The sequence below is a fragment of the Beta vulgaris genome, chromosome 7 (genome assembly GCF_026745355.1).
Source record: "Beta vulgaris subsp. vulgaris cultivar EL10 chromosome 7, EL10.2, whole genome shotgun sequence".
Taxonomy (NCBI): domain Eukaryota; kingdom Viridiplantae; phylum Streptophyta; class Magnoliopsida; order Caryophyllales; family Amaranthaceae; genus Beta; species Beta vulgaris.
This window is the reverse complement of record NC_079208.1, coordinates 3,713,385-3,731,685: the sequence shown is the minus strand read 5'-3', so window position 1 is coordinate 3,731,685 and position 18,301 is coordinate 3,713,385. Positions and strand designations below refer to the sequence as shown.

Here is an 18,301-nt window from a genome sequence, read left to right as displayed (position 1 = left end):
ATACTATATCATTTTAACATACACTATATCATTTTAACATACACTATATCATATCAATATACACTATCATAAACTCACGTGATATGGATCGGGTGCACACTAATTAGTGTGCACCGGGTTCATATTAGTTTTTTTATAATTTCTAACACTAGATTGGGAAACGATTCCTAAACTAAACTTAAAAACTTTATTAAAATAACCAAAAACAAAACTTTAATTAAAGTCTAAAGATGACGACTTCCAACGACTTCCTTATATTACACAACTGCGTCTCTCCGCCACGTCTTCATCCATTTTTCTATAAATGCCAATCTTCTCCCCCCATTTCCCCTTCTCACTCTCTCTCCTCTCACCCACCCACCCACACACACAACAAACTTACGCGCAAAACTCAAAAAAAAAACAACAATGGAGATTAACGGCGTTAGCAACTACCGTCACAGAAAATCTCCTTCCTCCGACAGATTCTTCACACACTTCTCTCTCTCCACCGTACCTTCCGCCGTCGGAAATATCTCCGACGACGAGCTCACTGAGGCAGATCTCTTCTGGATCGACTCCGACTCGTCCGAGTCAGCTCGCTCATCCTCCGATTCTCGCCGGAAAATCAACCTCGCTCGTGAAAACTCCGGCATACTCGCCGCTCTCCCCGACGACTGCGGAAACCGCATCATGACTCCTTTCCGCGCTATTCCGAAACCTCCGCAGCACCGAGTCGGTGCTGAGTTGACTCAGTCTAGGAAGTTCCAGCACTCTGCTCCGGTGAATGTGCCGAGGATGATGATGATGCGGAATACGAGGCGGAGATTCTCCGAGGAGAGAGAAAATGATAACAACGACGACAAAGGCGGCGATGATGATGATGAAGAGATGCTACCGCCGCATGAGATTGTGGCGCTGAAGCTGAAATCGACGTCGAGTGTTTTAGAAGGTGTTGGAAGGACGTTGAAAGGGAGGGATTTGAGGCAGGTGCGTAATGCAGTGTGGCGTCAGACTGGTTTTCTTGACTAATTAATCTCTTTTTGGAGATATTTGGATAATTTTGTTTTCATTTTTGGCTTTTTTTTTTTTTTTGCGGGGGGGTTGGTGAATGGAAGTTGTTTGTTTTTGGTTACTTCTTTCATTATCACTTGGAAATTTTAGATGTGAAAAAGAAGGAAAAGAAAAAGAGTACATATGATGAATATCGGAATATTATGTGTAGACTATTTGTTTTTGGTGAAAGATGGCGTAACAATGATGATATAATTGATATAGTAATGGTATGCTTCCTTTTTCTTAATTTCCTTTTCTGGCTCTATTTTGAGATTAATGGAAGTGTACATTAAAGTTTTGAATTTACTATTTTACGGTTTCTAGTGGCAAATATTATTGAATTTAATAAGGCTCTATTCTTTTGGAATGCATTAATGAAAATTCAATTCGGTCAAGACAAATTCAATACAGATCAATTCCATTAGTTTCTTCCCACAGTTCTTACGGCTGAACTGAATTAAACTGAAATGAATAGTGATATGTAAGAGTAATATTGTCCAGAGCTGAATTGAGTTGCATCATATTGAACTGAACCGAAAATAAGCTAGGGAGAACAGACTCTTTCAGACAAATTTAGTTTTATTTAATCTAGTTGAGTTCAAAAATATTCAAATTTAGTGTTATAGTATTGTATTTTTTTTAATATAACAATGAAGGTTATGTAACAAAAGAAAGTAATTTACGAGGGATTTTTATATTTTAATGTGTGAAATTGACTGGTGTATGAAGGAAAATGTGTTTTATAATTGTGGTGGTTGCTTCACTCAATAAGAAGTATCTTGTGTTGTAAAAGAGGACAATTGGACAGATGATCTGTGAATGTGATTGCAATGGAGTGAGCTTGAGAGGTCTTTTTTGTGTATGAAATTTAAACACTTATCCACAAGTGGAAATGAATATCATAAAATATTAATTCATTCATTGAATGTTGTGGATTGGTGGGGATCATGGATTTTGGAAATACCCAATCTGTCTTTGGTTATTTGTTTATTTGATCTTTGACATACAAGTTTGTTTATTTATATTTTGAATTATGTATGAGCGAAAATTATAAAGAAACATTGGAATTTTGAGAAAAAGCACACTAAGAAAGAAAATAGAGCAAGCAAATTTGACAAAATCAACTCTGAAAAATGAAAGAGAGCAAATAATTACTCCTTTCAGTTTTTATTAGTTTACTCTTTTTTTTTGCACAAAGTTTTAGAATACTCGATGTTGTGGGACATAAAAAGAAAGAGAAATAATTATTTTATGTTAAAGTTAAATGTATGTGTGATGGAAATTTAGTGGTCCCATTTCAAAATAGAAACAAAAGAAATGGGTAAGCTAATAAAGAACATTCCAAAAAGAATTATGAGAAAATTAATAAAGATCGGTGGTAGTAGAAAGGTGTAAGATGTGACTATATTTAGTTCTTATTGAAACTAAAAGCATTTATCAGAAAATCCCTGTTTGGCGAATAGAGTTTAGAGTTTGCTATTATAGTTTTCACTTTTTGTTCAGCGGATTTGACTGTCAATTTGACAAGATTTTTAATAAATGTGTTTAGTAACAATTAACTGATTGCTAAAAGCTTATTGCTATTTGTTTGAGTAAAATGACATTTATAGACATTTTAATACAACGTGTAGTAGTAGTATCATTAGAAGCAAAAAAGTCATTGAACATATTTTGACCTAATTTTCTAAAGAAAAAGCTCCTATTAGGAGTTTTTTCATTTTGAGAGTTTTCATTCTAAAACTCTATTTTACCATATACCCCTTTTAGAACATTTTCTTTTCCAAGTGAAATCTCCTAGTATATGAAAGAGTGAAAAAGTGCTTTCATTGTTGTGGAATACGAAGCCTTCGTATCTTAATGCATGTATTCAATTGATTCAAAGCTATTAGAGTGGGATCCACTTCTTGAGGAAATAAACAACCCGTACACACTTCCTTTCCAAAAAAGATCAATATACCAAGCACTACATCGAGATTTATTAAAATTTGTTGGTTTTAACTAATCAAAACTCTAAAAGTGATCCAAAACTTTCTTTTACTTCAAAACTCTAATTATCAAATACACATACAAAAGGTTAGTAGTGCCTTTTAACAAAATGGGGAGAGGTAATGCACATTCAACCAAAGTTTTCAAACTTCTTCCAACTTGTCTTTTGTATAATGCTATCACACAATATTTAGTTACTGTGTTTGTAAATTGTAAAACATTATGTTGTGACTTTGTATGCCCTTTTGAAGCATCCTTAGACCAGACCGTATACACATTGTCACAAATCACAACTCATATAAATTGGAAAATTATAAAGTTTGACTCATAAAAATATATTTTGCAATTATTAAAAATAAAAAAAACTAGTTTCTTTGTTAGGTACTAGTCTTACATGCACGCAATGCGTGCGATAACGTGTGATAACAAATGAATTAGAAAATAAAATTAATTGGGTGGAAACACTGTCTTTACATTTTTTTCCTCAAAAAACTGATGTTCAGTTTAAATGTCCTACTTTCCCCCCTTTTTTTTCATTCAAATACAACATTTAGTTATCCTTTTTTTTTCCTTTTTCTATTTTTTGTTGTCCCCCTATGTGTTGCCTTATACTTCATAGAGTCTGATTGGACTACCCTCTCTCAATTATTAGCCCAATTTTTCAATCCATAATATTTTAACTTAATTTTAAAAAGATAAGATAAGATCAAATTAGATAAGATAAAATAAAATATTAGATAACACAATAAATATTAGAATATAAGTTCAGATAAAATAAGAAAACATAAGATAAAATAAGCTGAACCTAACGAACCATAAATTTTCCAATTTTAAGATGAAAACTATTTCCTTCATTAGACAACTTAAGTTCTTAGAGACATACTGAAATTTTGTTCTTTAAAGGCACTATAGTTTCAAATCGAAAGTGTAAATTTGAAATTAACCTGAACCCTTAAATTTTCATGAACATATAGTAATTATATCATTAGTCATTACCTAGGAAAACAGCCAACACAAGCATGGGCTGATTTCATTAGGAGTCCTGGGTGGCACGTCCCCCACTAAAAAATGAATTTCCTTTTTCTTTTACGTCAATATGCGCACTCTTATTTCATATAATGCAATTTGTTCTAGTGGTACTCTCACCACCAAGTTCTTGCATGTGACACGAGAGATCTATTTCGTGAGTCCCTCTATACATTTCCAGTTTGATTTTACTTTTTGCTCTTTCTCTTTTCTATTTTAGCTTTTTTTTTCTTTTCAATTTTGGATCTTCATTTCATATTTTGAATTTGATACTAGCCCTAATTTTGACCATTTTTTGTGATATAAGAATTAATTCTTCTTCCACTCATAAATAAATTGCAGCAATTTGACTTTTGGCATTCTTCATACCTTCTCTTTTTTTTAGATACAATATTGTCTTTTGGTGAGTGAATGAAAATAATTAATTGTTGCACCTACAAAGAACATACGTAGTATATATTAAGTATCACCAAGATTTATTTACAAATACTTAAAAATAAATTTTACTATTTAAAATTTTGGATTTATTTTTTTCTATTTACATTTACTAAATCTATATCAGCTTCTTATAAACTTTAATAACAAATAATTAAAGATATTAAAGTAAAAATTACATCTGTTGATGAGTGTGAAATTCAATTAAATTCACTAGAAATGGAGATGGTATTGAAACATCGATATAATAAAGATATTTCTAATAAATAATTTGAATAATATAGAATTTGGTTTTGTTATAATTAAAATTCAACTTTTCATTTATGTATAAATATATTATGATCATTATTTGTTTTAGTTAATACCTCAAATTTAAAATTCTAGATACATCCCTAAACACAAAGAAGAAGGTGTAGCAATGAATGACTCTGTGACTAACTCTGCCATGTATCATGCATGGTAACCATTTGCAGAGTTTTTGCATTGATGAATATAATGGTGATTGCTTATCTAAGAAGATCAATAAAAGAAAAAGGCACTAATGGTCACGCTGCGATTTGATAGAGATGTGGACTTGCTTGGGATTAGCATTCAAGGCTGTTGCCAATCTAGCCATAGCCCATAAGATATGATCTTAGTACTTCAATACAGCAGTACAATTTACAAGTTTACAACTCATTGCCAATAACCAGTTTCTGAGGTTAATTATTATCCTATTCGTACTACTCCCTCCGTCTCATAATATAGTGCTTGTTTTTTTTTTTTTCACGGTCTCCAAAACGTAACTTTGACCTTTAATATCTTCAATTCCTTATTAATAAAAAATATAAAAAGTTGATATTATGAAACTACACATTGAGACGAATCTAACAAGATCCTACATGAATATGTTTTTTTATATATACAAATGAGAATATTCGGTCAAAGATTTTAAAGTTTGACCACCAAAAATGAAATAGGCACTATATTATGGGACGGAGGGAGTATAATATAATGCTTATAGATTATTTTGGATATCCCAAGATATTGTGCCTACTTTATTTTATATTAGCTTTTTAAACACATGATGCGTGTGACGATAATTTTTTTATTGTGATATTTCGTAATATCGTGTAGCTAGTTTTACATGCAGCTAGCGACAACTCATTATAATAGTTTAAATTGAAAGTTTTTTCAATAAAGGCTATGTTTTGTTCAACTTATTATAAGTTTATTTTAGCAAAAATAAGTTCAGATAAGTTCTTGATTTGACCTTATTATTTTCTATGTAATTGACTTTAAACAAATTGAAATTATATAAACCCATTAAAATGATTACTTCTTTACATGACAATAATGTTGTGGAAGTATATTACCGATTTTCTATTTTGGCAATTTTTCCTTTTGATGGAAGATTTTGATATTTCTGGATAAATTTGTTGTCTATGCGGTATGTCTGTGGATTTTTTTTCCTTTTCCCACCCTTTCCCTTCCATTTGCTCCTCAAATGAGTGTAAAAACTCGAAGCACGTGTAGAGCACATGTGGGATCTAAGTTGGTCAACATCAGAAATCGGTAGAATAACTACTGAAAATAGGGTAAGGTTATTTCTCAACAAAAAAAATACTAAGGTGTTAAGTTGGCTGAAATATTAAAAAAAAAAAATTTTATAACAAAAAGTGGTACTTCATCCGTCCCAAAATATAATTCTTAATCTTTTTGTATAGTGTACAAGACCTATCTGGAAAATCGTAAAAGGTAGGAGGTTAACGGGTCATTATGACAAGTAGTTGTAGCCGATGGGACGGGTAAATGGAGGTGGCTGAAATTGAACAGTGGTGACTTTTGCACTTAAAAGGAGTGTCGAATTCTCTATATATTATGCACATATTACATGTAAGTTGTCCCATATTTGGAGAAATAAGGGAGAATTACCATATTATAAGATAGATAAACTACTTATATTATTACCCATTAGGGGTTGTTTGGCAATCGGCTGTTGGCTGTTGGCTTTTGGCTGGTTTAGTTGGCTTGTTTGACTGGCTGGAAGCATTAGCTGTATGTATTGGCTTTTTAAGTTGGCTGTTTAAGCTAGCTGTTTGCAAAAGTGTTTGGCAAAATTAAGTGTGGTTGTTGGTTGTTTATTAGAGAGTTTGTGGGCCAACAAGCCAAAAGCCAATCCAAAAAGCTGCTCCAGACAGCTTTTTCATTTTGGCTTAAAAGCCAGCTTTTCAGCCAACCAAAAAGCCAATAACCAAACACTTTTTTTTGGTTGTTTCATCAAATTAAAAAGCTAAAAGCCAATGAAAAAGCTATTTACCAAATACTACCTCTGTTTTTATTTAGTTGCAACGTTTTGACTTTCACGCTTGCCAATGTACAATTTCAAATCGTTTTATCTCTAATTGTATGTAAGTAAAAATTATAAAAATTTGATATTATGAAAGCTTACATCGAAACGAATCAAACAAGACCCCACATGACTATATTTTGTTTAACATATAAATCAATAAATGTGGTCAAATAAGAAAACATGAATAGTGCAATTTGTCAAACGTTGCAACTAAAAAAGAACGGAGGTAGTATGACCTAAGTTTAGTATAGAAACTCCTTTGAGCATGTAAAAGTGGATTGAACTCTCTTCCAAACAAAAAAGTCGTAAGTTGCTTTTTTCTTTCCTAAAACCCTCCAATCAAACAGCCTTCTTATGTTTTAGTAAAGCGTTATAAACTTACTTTTATGACTTTAACGTACTTACGTTGCTTTACAATGCGCATCACAAGCTTCACATTGAGAAGATTAAAAAAATGCTTACAAGTTCTTAAAAAGATGGTGCAAATTACAATCTCTCTTTCCTCGGAGCAAGATACACTTGAAGACAACAACTTTTCGACCGCATAAATCCAACTACAAAAGCATATTCTTTTTTGGCACCTCAACTATATTTTTAGTTGAAGGAAACCCTCAACTATATTTTTTAGTAGTACCCTAAAATTTGTTACATTGATACCTTTATTTTATTGAGTGGTCTCGGTAGTTGGATAAGATAAACATCAAATTGTCCTTGGATAAAATAATTACATAATAGTTTTAAATTAAAAGTTAAAGTGACAACAATTTTTGTAGGAGAAATGGAGAACGAGTTAGTAATTTATTTAAATAATAATGTACTCCATTTACTTTTTTTTTTTATCATTCTCACGTAGAATATTGACACTGTTCATACTTAGAGAGAATCTTCTCAATTTTTTTTCAATTTAGAAGAAAAAAATATAGTCATGTAGAATCTTGTTTGATTCGACTCAATTAGTACATTATCAATATTCAATAATCGTTACAATTTTTACTAATATATGTGAAAGATATTTAAGTTCAAAAATGTATATTGAGAGATGTGCATAGGAAAGTGTGAAAGATAAAAAAAAAAAAAGGAGTAATCCCTATCAAATTATACATAGTAATTCGTTTCATGAAAATTTAATCTTTAAAAAAGGTGAATCCCCTAAAAGAAAAGAAAAAATATTACTCTTTGGTGAAAATGGTTTACTTACCTGTTAATTAAATTACTAATTACTTACGGACTTAAGATGTATTCTACTCATCTCAAAGAAAATTTTTTCAGGTTTAATGAGTTCAATTTAATTTTAACACCTTATAAAATGAATTCTAATAAGTTCATATTAATTTTATGTTAAATTTAGAAAAATTCAAATGAAAAGAATACACTCTTAATTTTCTCACATTTTATAAATAGTCTTTGTACAAGAATCTAATCATAAGGTTATAAACGTTGAAAGTACATAGTCATAACAAAAATCTTTTTTTTTTTTTTTTGAAATAGGAGTACTAGCTTATCTTATCTAATAAGTCAAGTACATAAGCAGAGTATTATTGTTATTTCTAGGAGTATAATATATTTCAATGACGTGTGGTTAATCCTAGATGAGATAGGATGATTAGGACTTAAAAGCGTGAACGTTTGGTAAAGATACCAAGATAGTGATGAGGTTTAATAGATTTCGTAATTGGTTTTTATATAATTTTCAACCTACTTATTTTTATCTTCAACTATGAGTTTTATATATCAAATACAACAAAGCAATCAAGCATATTAAGGTTTTTCTTGTTACATATGGGATGTAACCTAGGGCCCCCCCTCCTTTTAAGGACATCATTGAGGCATCTAACAAGAGTAGCAATAATGCCTAAACATTATCCTCAATAGGATGGAATCGGTTGCTTAAGAATATATTGTATTAATCATATATTTCATCTGTTTTGTTTTAAATAAAATATTGAATGAAATGACACTATTTGTCGATTAATTTTGACTCCAATTTGTCGTCATTATATAAAGAAAAACATAGTCAAGTGAGATCTTGTTAGAATCTTCTCGATGCATATTATAAAATTATAACTTTTTTATATTTTTTTACGTGTGCATAACTAAAAATATTAATTATTAAAGAAGCGTGTTGTGTGAAAAAACAAATGTTTCATTTAAGATAGAACGGAGGAAGTAAGTCTTTTGCCTCCATTTGCCTCTATTAAGGGTGCGTTCTATTCAACTTATTGGACCTGAACTTATTGGACCTTATCTAAACTGAACTTATTGAACCTGAACTGAACTTATTGGAACTTATTAAACCTGATTGGACCTGATTCAACTTATTGGACCTGATTGAACCTGATTGGAACTTATTGGACCTTATTGACCTTATTGAAAATTATTAGACCTTATTGGCCCTGATTGAAACTTATTAGACCTTATTGGACCTGATTGAAACTTATTAGACCTTATTGGACCTGATTGAAACTTATTTGACCTTATTAGACAAAAAAATTGATCATTAATAACATAAATATTACCACTAACGTAAATACTACCCCTCAAAATTTTTTATGGAGTAATAATTATTATAATTCGTCCTTTAAAAAATAATGATTATTAATTATCTCTTATGATAATTAATTTAACAAAAAAATTTACTATTTATATATTTGCCTATACATAACTTTCACCACTAATATATCTAATAGTCTTGTTTTGATTTTATAAAACACTAGTAGAAAAGCAAAAATTTTAATATGAATAATAAAATATAGACATAATACAAATAAATAATAAAATAATAGACATAATACAAATAAATAATAAAATAATGTAATTATAATTATTATTGCAAAATATTGTAATTATAATTATTATTGTTAACCCTAATTATTTGACCACGATTATAATGTTATTTAATAGCAATATGAATAATCAAACGATAGACAATAATACAAGTATAATAATATACATTGTGGTACTTTAATAAAAAATTCTAATAATAACATAATCAGCTAATAGTAATGATAATAAAATAATAGACATAATATAAATAAATAATAAAATAATAGACATAATACAAATAAATAATAAAATAATAGACACTAATACAAGTATAATACTATATAATCATTGTGGTACTTTAATTAAAATTCTAATAATAACATAATCAGCTAATAGTGATATGAAATTATGAATAACAAAATAATGGACAATAATACAAATGTTTATTAAAACGTTGATTATTGGACCTTATTGGACCTGATTGGAACTTATTGGACCTTATTAGACCTGATTGGAACTTATTGCACCTGATTGGAACTTATTGCACCTGATTGGAACTTATTGGACCTTATTAGACCTTATTGGAACTTATTGCCCTTATTAGACCTTATTGCAACTTATCTGAACTTATCTGAACTTATTGGACCTGAAACTTAATTTTTTAAGTTGAACAGAACGCACCCTAAGTAATACTCCCTCCGTCTCAAAATAGAGTTTATGTTTCTTTTTGGAGGTCAAATTTTAAAAACTTTAACCAAATATTCTCATTAATGTATACAAAAAAAAAATCACATATGGTGCTATTAGATTCGTCTCAATGTGTACATTTATAATATCAACTTTTTATATTTTCTACTAATACGAAATAGAAGATATTATAAGGCAAAGTTAAGTTTGGGAGACTGTGCAAAAAAAAAAAAACAAGAACTACATCTTAGGACGGAAAAAGTATATCCTTCCACAAATGTTATTTTTTTCATAGACATAAGGCTAAGGGTGCGTTCTATTCAACTTATTGGACCTGAACTTATTGGAACTTATCTGAACTGAACTTATTGAACCTGAACTGAACTTATTGGAACTTATTAAACCTGATTGGACCTGATTCAACTTATTGGACCTGATTGAACCTGATTGGAACTTATTGGACCTGATTGAACCTGATTGACCTTATTGGACCTTATTGGAACTTATTGACCCTGATTGAAACTTATTAGACCTTATTGGACCTGATTGAAACTTATTAGACCTTATTGAACCTGATTGAAACTTATTTGACCTTATTAGACAAAAACATTGACCATGAATAACATAAATATTACCACTAACGTAAATACTACCCTCAAAATTTTTATGGAATAATAATTATTATAATTCGTCCTTTAAAAAATAATGATTATTAATTATCTCATAATTAATTTAACAAAAAAATTACTATTTATATATTGCCTATACATAACTTTCATCACTAATATATCTAATAGTGTTGTTTTAATTTTAAAAACACTAATAGAAAATCAAAAAATTAATTTTATAAAATACTACCCCTCCGTTTCATATTAATCTACACACTTTGACATTTTACACTATTCACAAATTGCATTTTGACCCTCATTTGTGATTTATACGTGAATAAAAATATAGTCATGTGGGATCTTGTCAGATTCGTCTTAGTATGTATTTTATTAATATGTACTTTTTATAATTTTTATAAATACAAAACTAAAGATATATGTCCTTAAAGTTTTACATTGGCATGCGTGAAAAATGTAAGTGGGTAGATTAAAATGAAACAGAGGGAGCACTAGTTACTAATCTAAGCTGAGCAAAAGGCAGTGAACTTTCATTGTAAATGGCTTGATTATGGGCCTGATTCTCCTTTTCCTAATCAATGAAAATAAGCTGAACATTTATTGCTAACAACAACTCCTTTATTCATTTCTTCAGCTTTCTTTACCTTTCATTTATTTGAATGTTACTAGAAGAAAGAGAAAAAAATGTTCAAAGTCACAGTAGCTTCAACACCTCTCAGATTTCTTCTCCTTTCTTCTCAACACAATAGCTTCAACACCTATATTTGTAATTATAATTATTATTATTATTATTATTAACCTTAATTATTTGACCATGATTATAATATTATTCAATAGCAATATGAATAATCAAATAATAGACAATAATACAAGTATAATACTATACATTGTGGTACTTTAATAAAAAATTCTAATAATAACATAATCAGCTAATAGTAATATGAATAATAAAATAATAGACATAATACAAATAAATAATAAAATAATAGACATAATACAAATAAATAATAAAATAATAGACACTAATACAAGTATAATACTATATAATCATTGTGGTACTTTAATTAAAATTCTAATAATAACATAATCCGCTAATAGTGATATGAAATTATGATTAACAAAATAGTGGACAATAATACAAATGTTTATTAAACATTGACTATTTGGTCCTTATTGGACCTTATTAGACCTGATTGGAACTTATTGGACCTTATTAGACCTGATTGGAACTTATTGCACCTGATTGGAACTTATTGCACCTGATTGGAACTTATTGGACCTTATTAGACCTTATTGGAACTTATTGCACTTATTAGACCTTATTACAACTTATCTGAACTTATCTGAACTTATTGGACCTGAAACTTAATTTTTTAAGTTGACCAGAACGCACCCTTAAAAATGATTGATTTGGAAACCATTAGTAACCATAGCGATGTTTCTGATTACTCTTATAATATGCAAATTATGGAAATTGCCTTAGGATTTCTACAAATCAGCTATATTAGCAATTTAGCACAAACCTAAAACCATTATAGTAGCAAAGTCAAACTATGAATATCAATAACGAACAGAGGAATAATAAATTAAAACATTGATACGATAATAGGTTTCAACCAATAACAATCGATTTATTGAAAATTTGACCCTAATCAAGTAAAAACCACATAAAGATAATAAAATTTTAGTATAATTAAAATTTATTCTCTTCACCTTATTTTTTACAAAATAAGAAAAATTAAGAAATTAATATACAAAAAGAAAGTTAAGAAGAAAAATTAAGGAAAACTTAGAAAATTTCATAAAATATAAAGAAATTCATTAAAGATTCAAAAAGTTCAAAACAAATAAGATAAAATAATCTAAATTAAGAAAATTTAAAATGAAAAGAACCGACTCTAATTAATAATTCAAAAATATTAGTGTTACCCAAGAAAACTTGTAAAGTTCCTTGCTTTGGTGTGGTACAAAATGACCCAATTCTTTGCAAGAAGTCTTTTTGTTCACGGGACATGAGAGTTTTGTCATATTTGAATAAATTTCTACCACCAACTTTAGCTACTTATATCCAATCCAACTATCCAAGTAAGAAAATGGCAACATAATGTCACCAAGTTGATTAGCAGTAGTGTCACACCAAACTAACCTTTTCGTCATACTACCCACGCTAATCACGATTTCTTGGTCAAAATTCAAGTTTTCCAGGACACTATAATGTTGTCAAACTTGTGATTTTTGATCAAATAATGCGATATCAACCATACGTTCCATCCAATTCCAGCTTGTACAGTTTGTAAGGATAGTATCACATTAATTATTCATCATCTGTTTTTTTTTATGCTGATTAGTCTTTGCCTTGGGTCTACTATGTAGTCGAAGTTCATTCCCATCCACAAGTAATATACATTTTAACCAAAGATGTCTCGACCTAGTTGTTAAGATTAAGATGATGTGAACAATCAAAAGTTCGAATTCCCCCACTCCTTTGTACAGCCTTTATACCTCATATGAATAAAAAAATAGTAATACACATTCTTTTTTCCAAAATCAAATTTCACAATCATAATATGTATGGTTTCTGTTTATAAGACTAACAATATAAAATGATTTTCAAGTTAGATCTCATGGTACAAATTTATAACTTTTATCTTTCATATTATAAGAGGTATTAGGATTAAAACATAATTTCCAAAATCACATTCACAAGCATAATGTATTGAGAAGTACACAAAAAGAGAAAAAAAAATTGAGAGTAAATTCATAGAAATTTGTATGATCAAAACATTAACTTTCTACATTTTCTATTTGATACGAAATTAAACACATTATTAATTAAAGATTTATTGAAGAACTGAAAATCTAAGGTACAATCACGTACCATTGCATATCAAAATAATAATAATAAAAAAAATTCACCTTTCATACTTCATGTATCATACTACTACATCCCAAGGAAAAGGCAGAATCTCCCACGTCAAGGTTACTACAACCATAACACGTAAAGCCAATTGCTTAATTTACTTTCGGATGTAGAATCCCTCTTTTGTACTCTTTTTGTTGCGAAAGAAAGTGCAGAGTGTGGACTGATATTGCTTTCTTCACCCGAGCTTTCAATCACTACAATGGTTCAAGCCTTCACCCCCACCAAAAAAGACCATTCAAATCTGTGATCTACGAAAAGCGACTTCACCTCCTATAAACTCTATTTGGTTGGACGTAAAACAATTTCACTAAAATAAGAGAAAAGACGATACAATAGGGAGTACCATTTGAGACTCCTTCATTTAGAAGGTAAAATAGAAAAACCACTGTCCAAACATTCTCCAACAGTTAAACGGCCAGAAAGTACATAGGAAGATTGTACTCTGTCAATCGGTCTTTCAAACTACTCCCTCCATGCCCAAAAAGTGAAAGTCTTCTGTCAAAAACAGTACAAACACCGGGGAAGCTTCAGTCCTCATCAATGGAGCAATGCAGTAACCGGTCTTTCAAACTATTCCCTCCATACTCAGAAACACCAGGAAAGTTTCAGTCCTCATCAATGGAGCAATGCAGTAAGCCAAACAAAACGTATGTGAACTTGTGATCCGATGATGTTGGAGGCCAACATGACGAAGCACCCATTTGTCTAATATTGGAGCTAAGCAAAGCAACTAATTCTAGATAGTCTTCCAAAATCACCATTTGTAGTCCACAATAAGGCGTGGGTTTGATACCGGATAACTTGGCAAATCAGGATATCAATAAGCTTTAGAATGTGTTCAACAGGAATGGTATCCTTCACACATGTAATTGAATCATCATTTTTGCCATCCCCTTCACCCATCTAAATCCTAAACTAACCACACAAATTCAAACAAGCCTAAGACCATTTGATCCAATGACATTGAAAATCAACATAGTAGAGAAACATGGGTTCTTTCATTTTACTCTCTTATACATCACATGAATTCTCTTAAGAAGAAAGGATCAACCTTTCTTCCCTAAAAACCCAAGTCGCAGTTTGTCAAACACCAAACCCCCATATCATCCTAATCACTCGCGTCAAATCATTACCAAGTACACCAGCCATCGCCACAATATTAACTTGTTACCTAAATAAGAATATTAAGGCAGTAACCAGTTAACCACAATGTGCTCTCCATTGCATGTGGACACAGAAACATTCAAGTTTCAAGTAGTTAAATCAAAGAATTAGAAGAATACAGAATAAAGTAAAGAAATAAACCAATGTAAGATTACCACATATAAAGAGTTTTAGAGAGCATTCAGTATGAGTAGGAGGTTGTATTCCATTCATGAACTTGTCGGTTCTATACAAGATCATCATCATTACGCTCAATTTCTCAAACAAACAAACAAAAAATGTTCAAATTTTTCAATCAAATAAGATAACTTTGATATCACATAGAGATCATCAGAATGATGGATTATTAACACCAAAGAATTAGAAGAAAACAAAATAAATAAAGAAATAAACCAACTTATCAGAGTTTATAGAGCATTCAGTATGAGTAGGAGGTTTGTATTCCTTTCATGAATTTGTCGGTTCTATACAACATCATCATCATTACGCTCAATTCCTCAAACAAACAATATATGTATAAAATTTCGCAATCAAATAAAACAACTTTGATATCATATAAAAACAGAGATCATCAGAAAGATGGATTATTAACATCAAAAGGACACTGATTTAGTGCCTCAGACGACCGTCGTGAGAATATTAATCCAAATCATCACTTGACCTCATATAATTCTAATTAAAATACAATGTTCAAAAAGAAGGACAACAGTCGCAAAACGAAAAGAGGCAGCAAGGAAAAGAGTTGCGAGGATCTTAAATACTTAATGAAGAAGAACACATTGAATGATAGAAAAGCAAGTTATCCTACTACATAGCCCCAATTGACCATAACCCGAGCACCAGCATTCGTTGATCGATAAGAGCTAGCCCAAATAGACCTATGTTGCTCGAACTGTTCATTTCACCTCAAGTACCCATGTTGGATCCTCAACACTCGGACATGAGTGAGACACTTGGACACTTTGTTTTAGGCTAAAAAATAGAAAAAAATTCAAAAAATAGCCAGACACTTGGACAAATACCCGTGTCGTACATGGGTACCCGAGTCAGACCTAACCTAAGGACTCCTTACAAGAAACTAGTTAATCTTAAATTCTTGACGAAGAACACATTGAATGATAGAAAAGCCAAAGATATCCTAATACATAGAGCCCCAACTAACCATAACCAAAGTAAGTGCATTCGATTAACAACAAGAGCTAACTCTAACATTCGCACCTAAGGACTACTTATAAGGAACTAGTTTAAATCATAATCCCTTCTATCATTTAAAGCACATGATTTCAAGATATGCTGGCAAGTCAGAATATCAATAAGCAAATTAATTTAGAGTTCATAAGAATTCACATTCTTCACAAATTATATTGTATCATCATTCTTGCCAGCAACTAAAACTAACAAACCACATCATAAAAACAAAATGAAAACACACATAAATGAACCAATAACACGGCTTATTTGAGCACATTCAATACATAAGAAATCAATTACTTTTTAATATGTTTCCTCACCTAAAATGCAAGCATTTATAGCACCTCATTTGAATGTCAACCACCCATTTGCTGAAAAAAAATAAACACAAACAGTATGAACTGAAATATGCAAAGCAATTTCAGCAAATTTGAAGGATGTATATCAATCCAAATTATATAGAGAAAATGAATAACAAATTTAGGTGAGGATAAAAAGGGAATAATCTCAAAAGGAAAACCCTAGTGAGAAAACCCCAAAAAATTGATTCAATTTTGCGCAGCTATGACTCGACACGCTTCCATTGTTGTAATTTGGAAGGCGATCTTAAGGGCTGCGCTTAATTCATACATATTTCAAACTTCAAGACAAAAAACTAAACCTAATTTTGCAACAAATTATTGCCTAACTAATACACCAATTTACTCAGTACTTAATCTTTATCAATCGCAACAAAAGATTCAATATTTTTCAGTTACATACATTTAAGATGTTCCAATTGAAAAACCCAGAAATTGTTGAAATTCGTAATCGATAAATATATAAAACGACCTATGAACAATGAAAATCGAGAATATTTGAAGGAAGTAAAATTGAAGAGCGAAAAAACAAACCCACCTAGAAAAGAAAGCAGAAGAACGTATGATTTTGCAGAGAAATGAAGAAGGAGATGAGGCGAAGGTGGGTTTATGTAAGCGTGGTTGGGATTTCTAGGGTTTATGATAAATTTTAACGGTAAGATTTGGGCTGAAACGGCCATAATTTTTTGGCATAGTTCTGGGTTATAGGGTATGTGTGGGATTGGGCTTATAGTTATAGATCGAGATAACTTGGATAAGTTTTGCATGTATATAGAGCATGGTTGATAATTGATACTTACTAGCTAGTAGCTAAAAACTCTTAAAAAGCTACGATACTGTTTTTATGCAACGATTAGGCCACGTGGTAATACAACCTTCTCACAAATTTATAAAAAAGGGTTTTTTTTTTTTCGAATTATAATGTTTAAGGGATTGTAATACAATTTCATTGGTTAAGGGATAGTTAGTTGCACTATAGAATTATGAAAACATTTCCTTTCTACAAATATAGGACCATTAATATATAAACTAGTTTTTAGGCCCGGACTAGACTCGGTGTACTTATATTTTTCATCTATTAATAATTTAATTTTAAAATAATGACATACATATGTAGCTTTTTTTTAAGGGAAAAAGCTAGCTAACATTAAATCGGGGACAAATTGTCCATCAAAATATTGGGAGCCACTTCCAGGGGATAGTGGTTCTCCCAGATTTGTTCAACGTCAAAAGGGGTTAGCTTAGCGAAGTGGTGGGCTATGTCACTTCGTGTGGTGGTAAATGTATCTTAATTCTTATTTTAGATCATTTGGTCAATTCAAGACATCATTATATTCTTTTTCCAAAAAATATAATGATCACTCTATTGTTGGTTAATTGCACACGCGACAAAATTCTAGTGCAAGAGGAAAGGTTCCACGTGGCACATAAAAGCATAGCTGAATTAAATTATATCTACAATCAAGGAATTTTTGTTGTGGTTAACAATTTCACTAACCTTCTTTATGGGCGTTGCTCTCTAACCTTGGAACTCCATCTTCTGATTCGTATTCTCGAACAACAACAATAAAATATGATTAGCATCAAGAATAATTTGTAACACAACCTCATTAATTAATTACGAAGTAGAGGACTCTAACGATCATGATGAATTTCGAAAGGAGATATGGAGCAAGAGGGTGACTGCAAAAAAGAAATCAAATAAGAAAGTAAACTTTATGGTTGGAAGTAGGTATTAACTGCCAGTCTGCCACATTAATAATTACAACACATA

The 18,301-nt window shown here is 30.6% G+C and overlaps 1 protein-coding gene, 1 long non-coding RNA gene and 5 other non-coding genes across 7 annotated transcripts; 1 reads left to right on the top strand and 6 right to left on the bottom strand.

The window, feature by feature from the left end:
- The first annotated feature begins 242 nt into the window (after positions 1–242).
- On the top strand, positions 243–1,282 carry LOC104898320 (hypothetical protein). Its single transcript, XM_010685375.4, has one exon. The coding sequence runs from the start codon at positions 409–411 to the stop codon at positions 1,009–1,011; it is 603 nt and encodes a 200-aa protein (XP_010683677.2). The 5' UTR covers positions 243–408; the 3' UTR covers positions 1,012–1,282.
- Positions 1,283–13,706: 12,424 nt separating this feature from the next.
- On the bottom strand, positions 13,707–17,623 carry LOC125499546 (uncharacterized). Its single transcript, XR_007276445.2, has 2 exons — positions 17,066–17,623; positions 13,707–16,539 (listed from the first exon to the last, which is right to left on the bottom strand). It is a non-coding gene; the product is annotated as an uncharacterized LOC125499546 (long non-coding RNA).
- Positions 14,613–14,705, bottom strand: LOC125492161 (small nucleolar RNA Z266). Its single transcript, XR_007268605.1, has one exon. It is a non-coding gene; the product is annotated as a small nucleolar RNA Z266 (small nucleolar RNA).
- On the bottom strand, positions 15,159–15,228 carry LOC125492149 (small nucleolar RNA Z105). Its single transcript, XR_007268594.1, has one exon. It is a non-coding gene; the product is annotated as a small nucleolar RNA Z105 (small nucleolar RNA).
- Positions 15,396–15,466, bottom strand: LOC125492148 (small nucleolar RNA Z105). The gene has a single exon (XR_007268593.1). It is a non-coding gene; the product is annotated as a small nucleolar RNA Z105 (small nucleolar RNA).
- On the bottom strand, positions 15,544–15,639 carry LOC125492159 (small nucleolar RNA Z161/Z228). The gene has a single exon (XR_007268603.1). It is a non-coding gene; the product is annotated as a small nucleolar RNA Z161/Z228 (small nucleolar RNA).
- On the bottom strand, positions 16,269–16,364 carry LOC125492160 (small nucleolar RNA Z266). The gene has a single exon (XR_007268604.1). It is a non-coding gene; the product is annotated as a small nucleolar RNA Z266 (small nucleolar RNA).
- Positions 17,624–18,301: the final 678 nt, after the last annotated feature.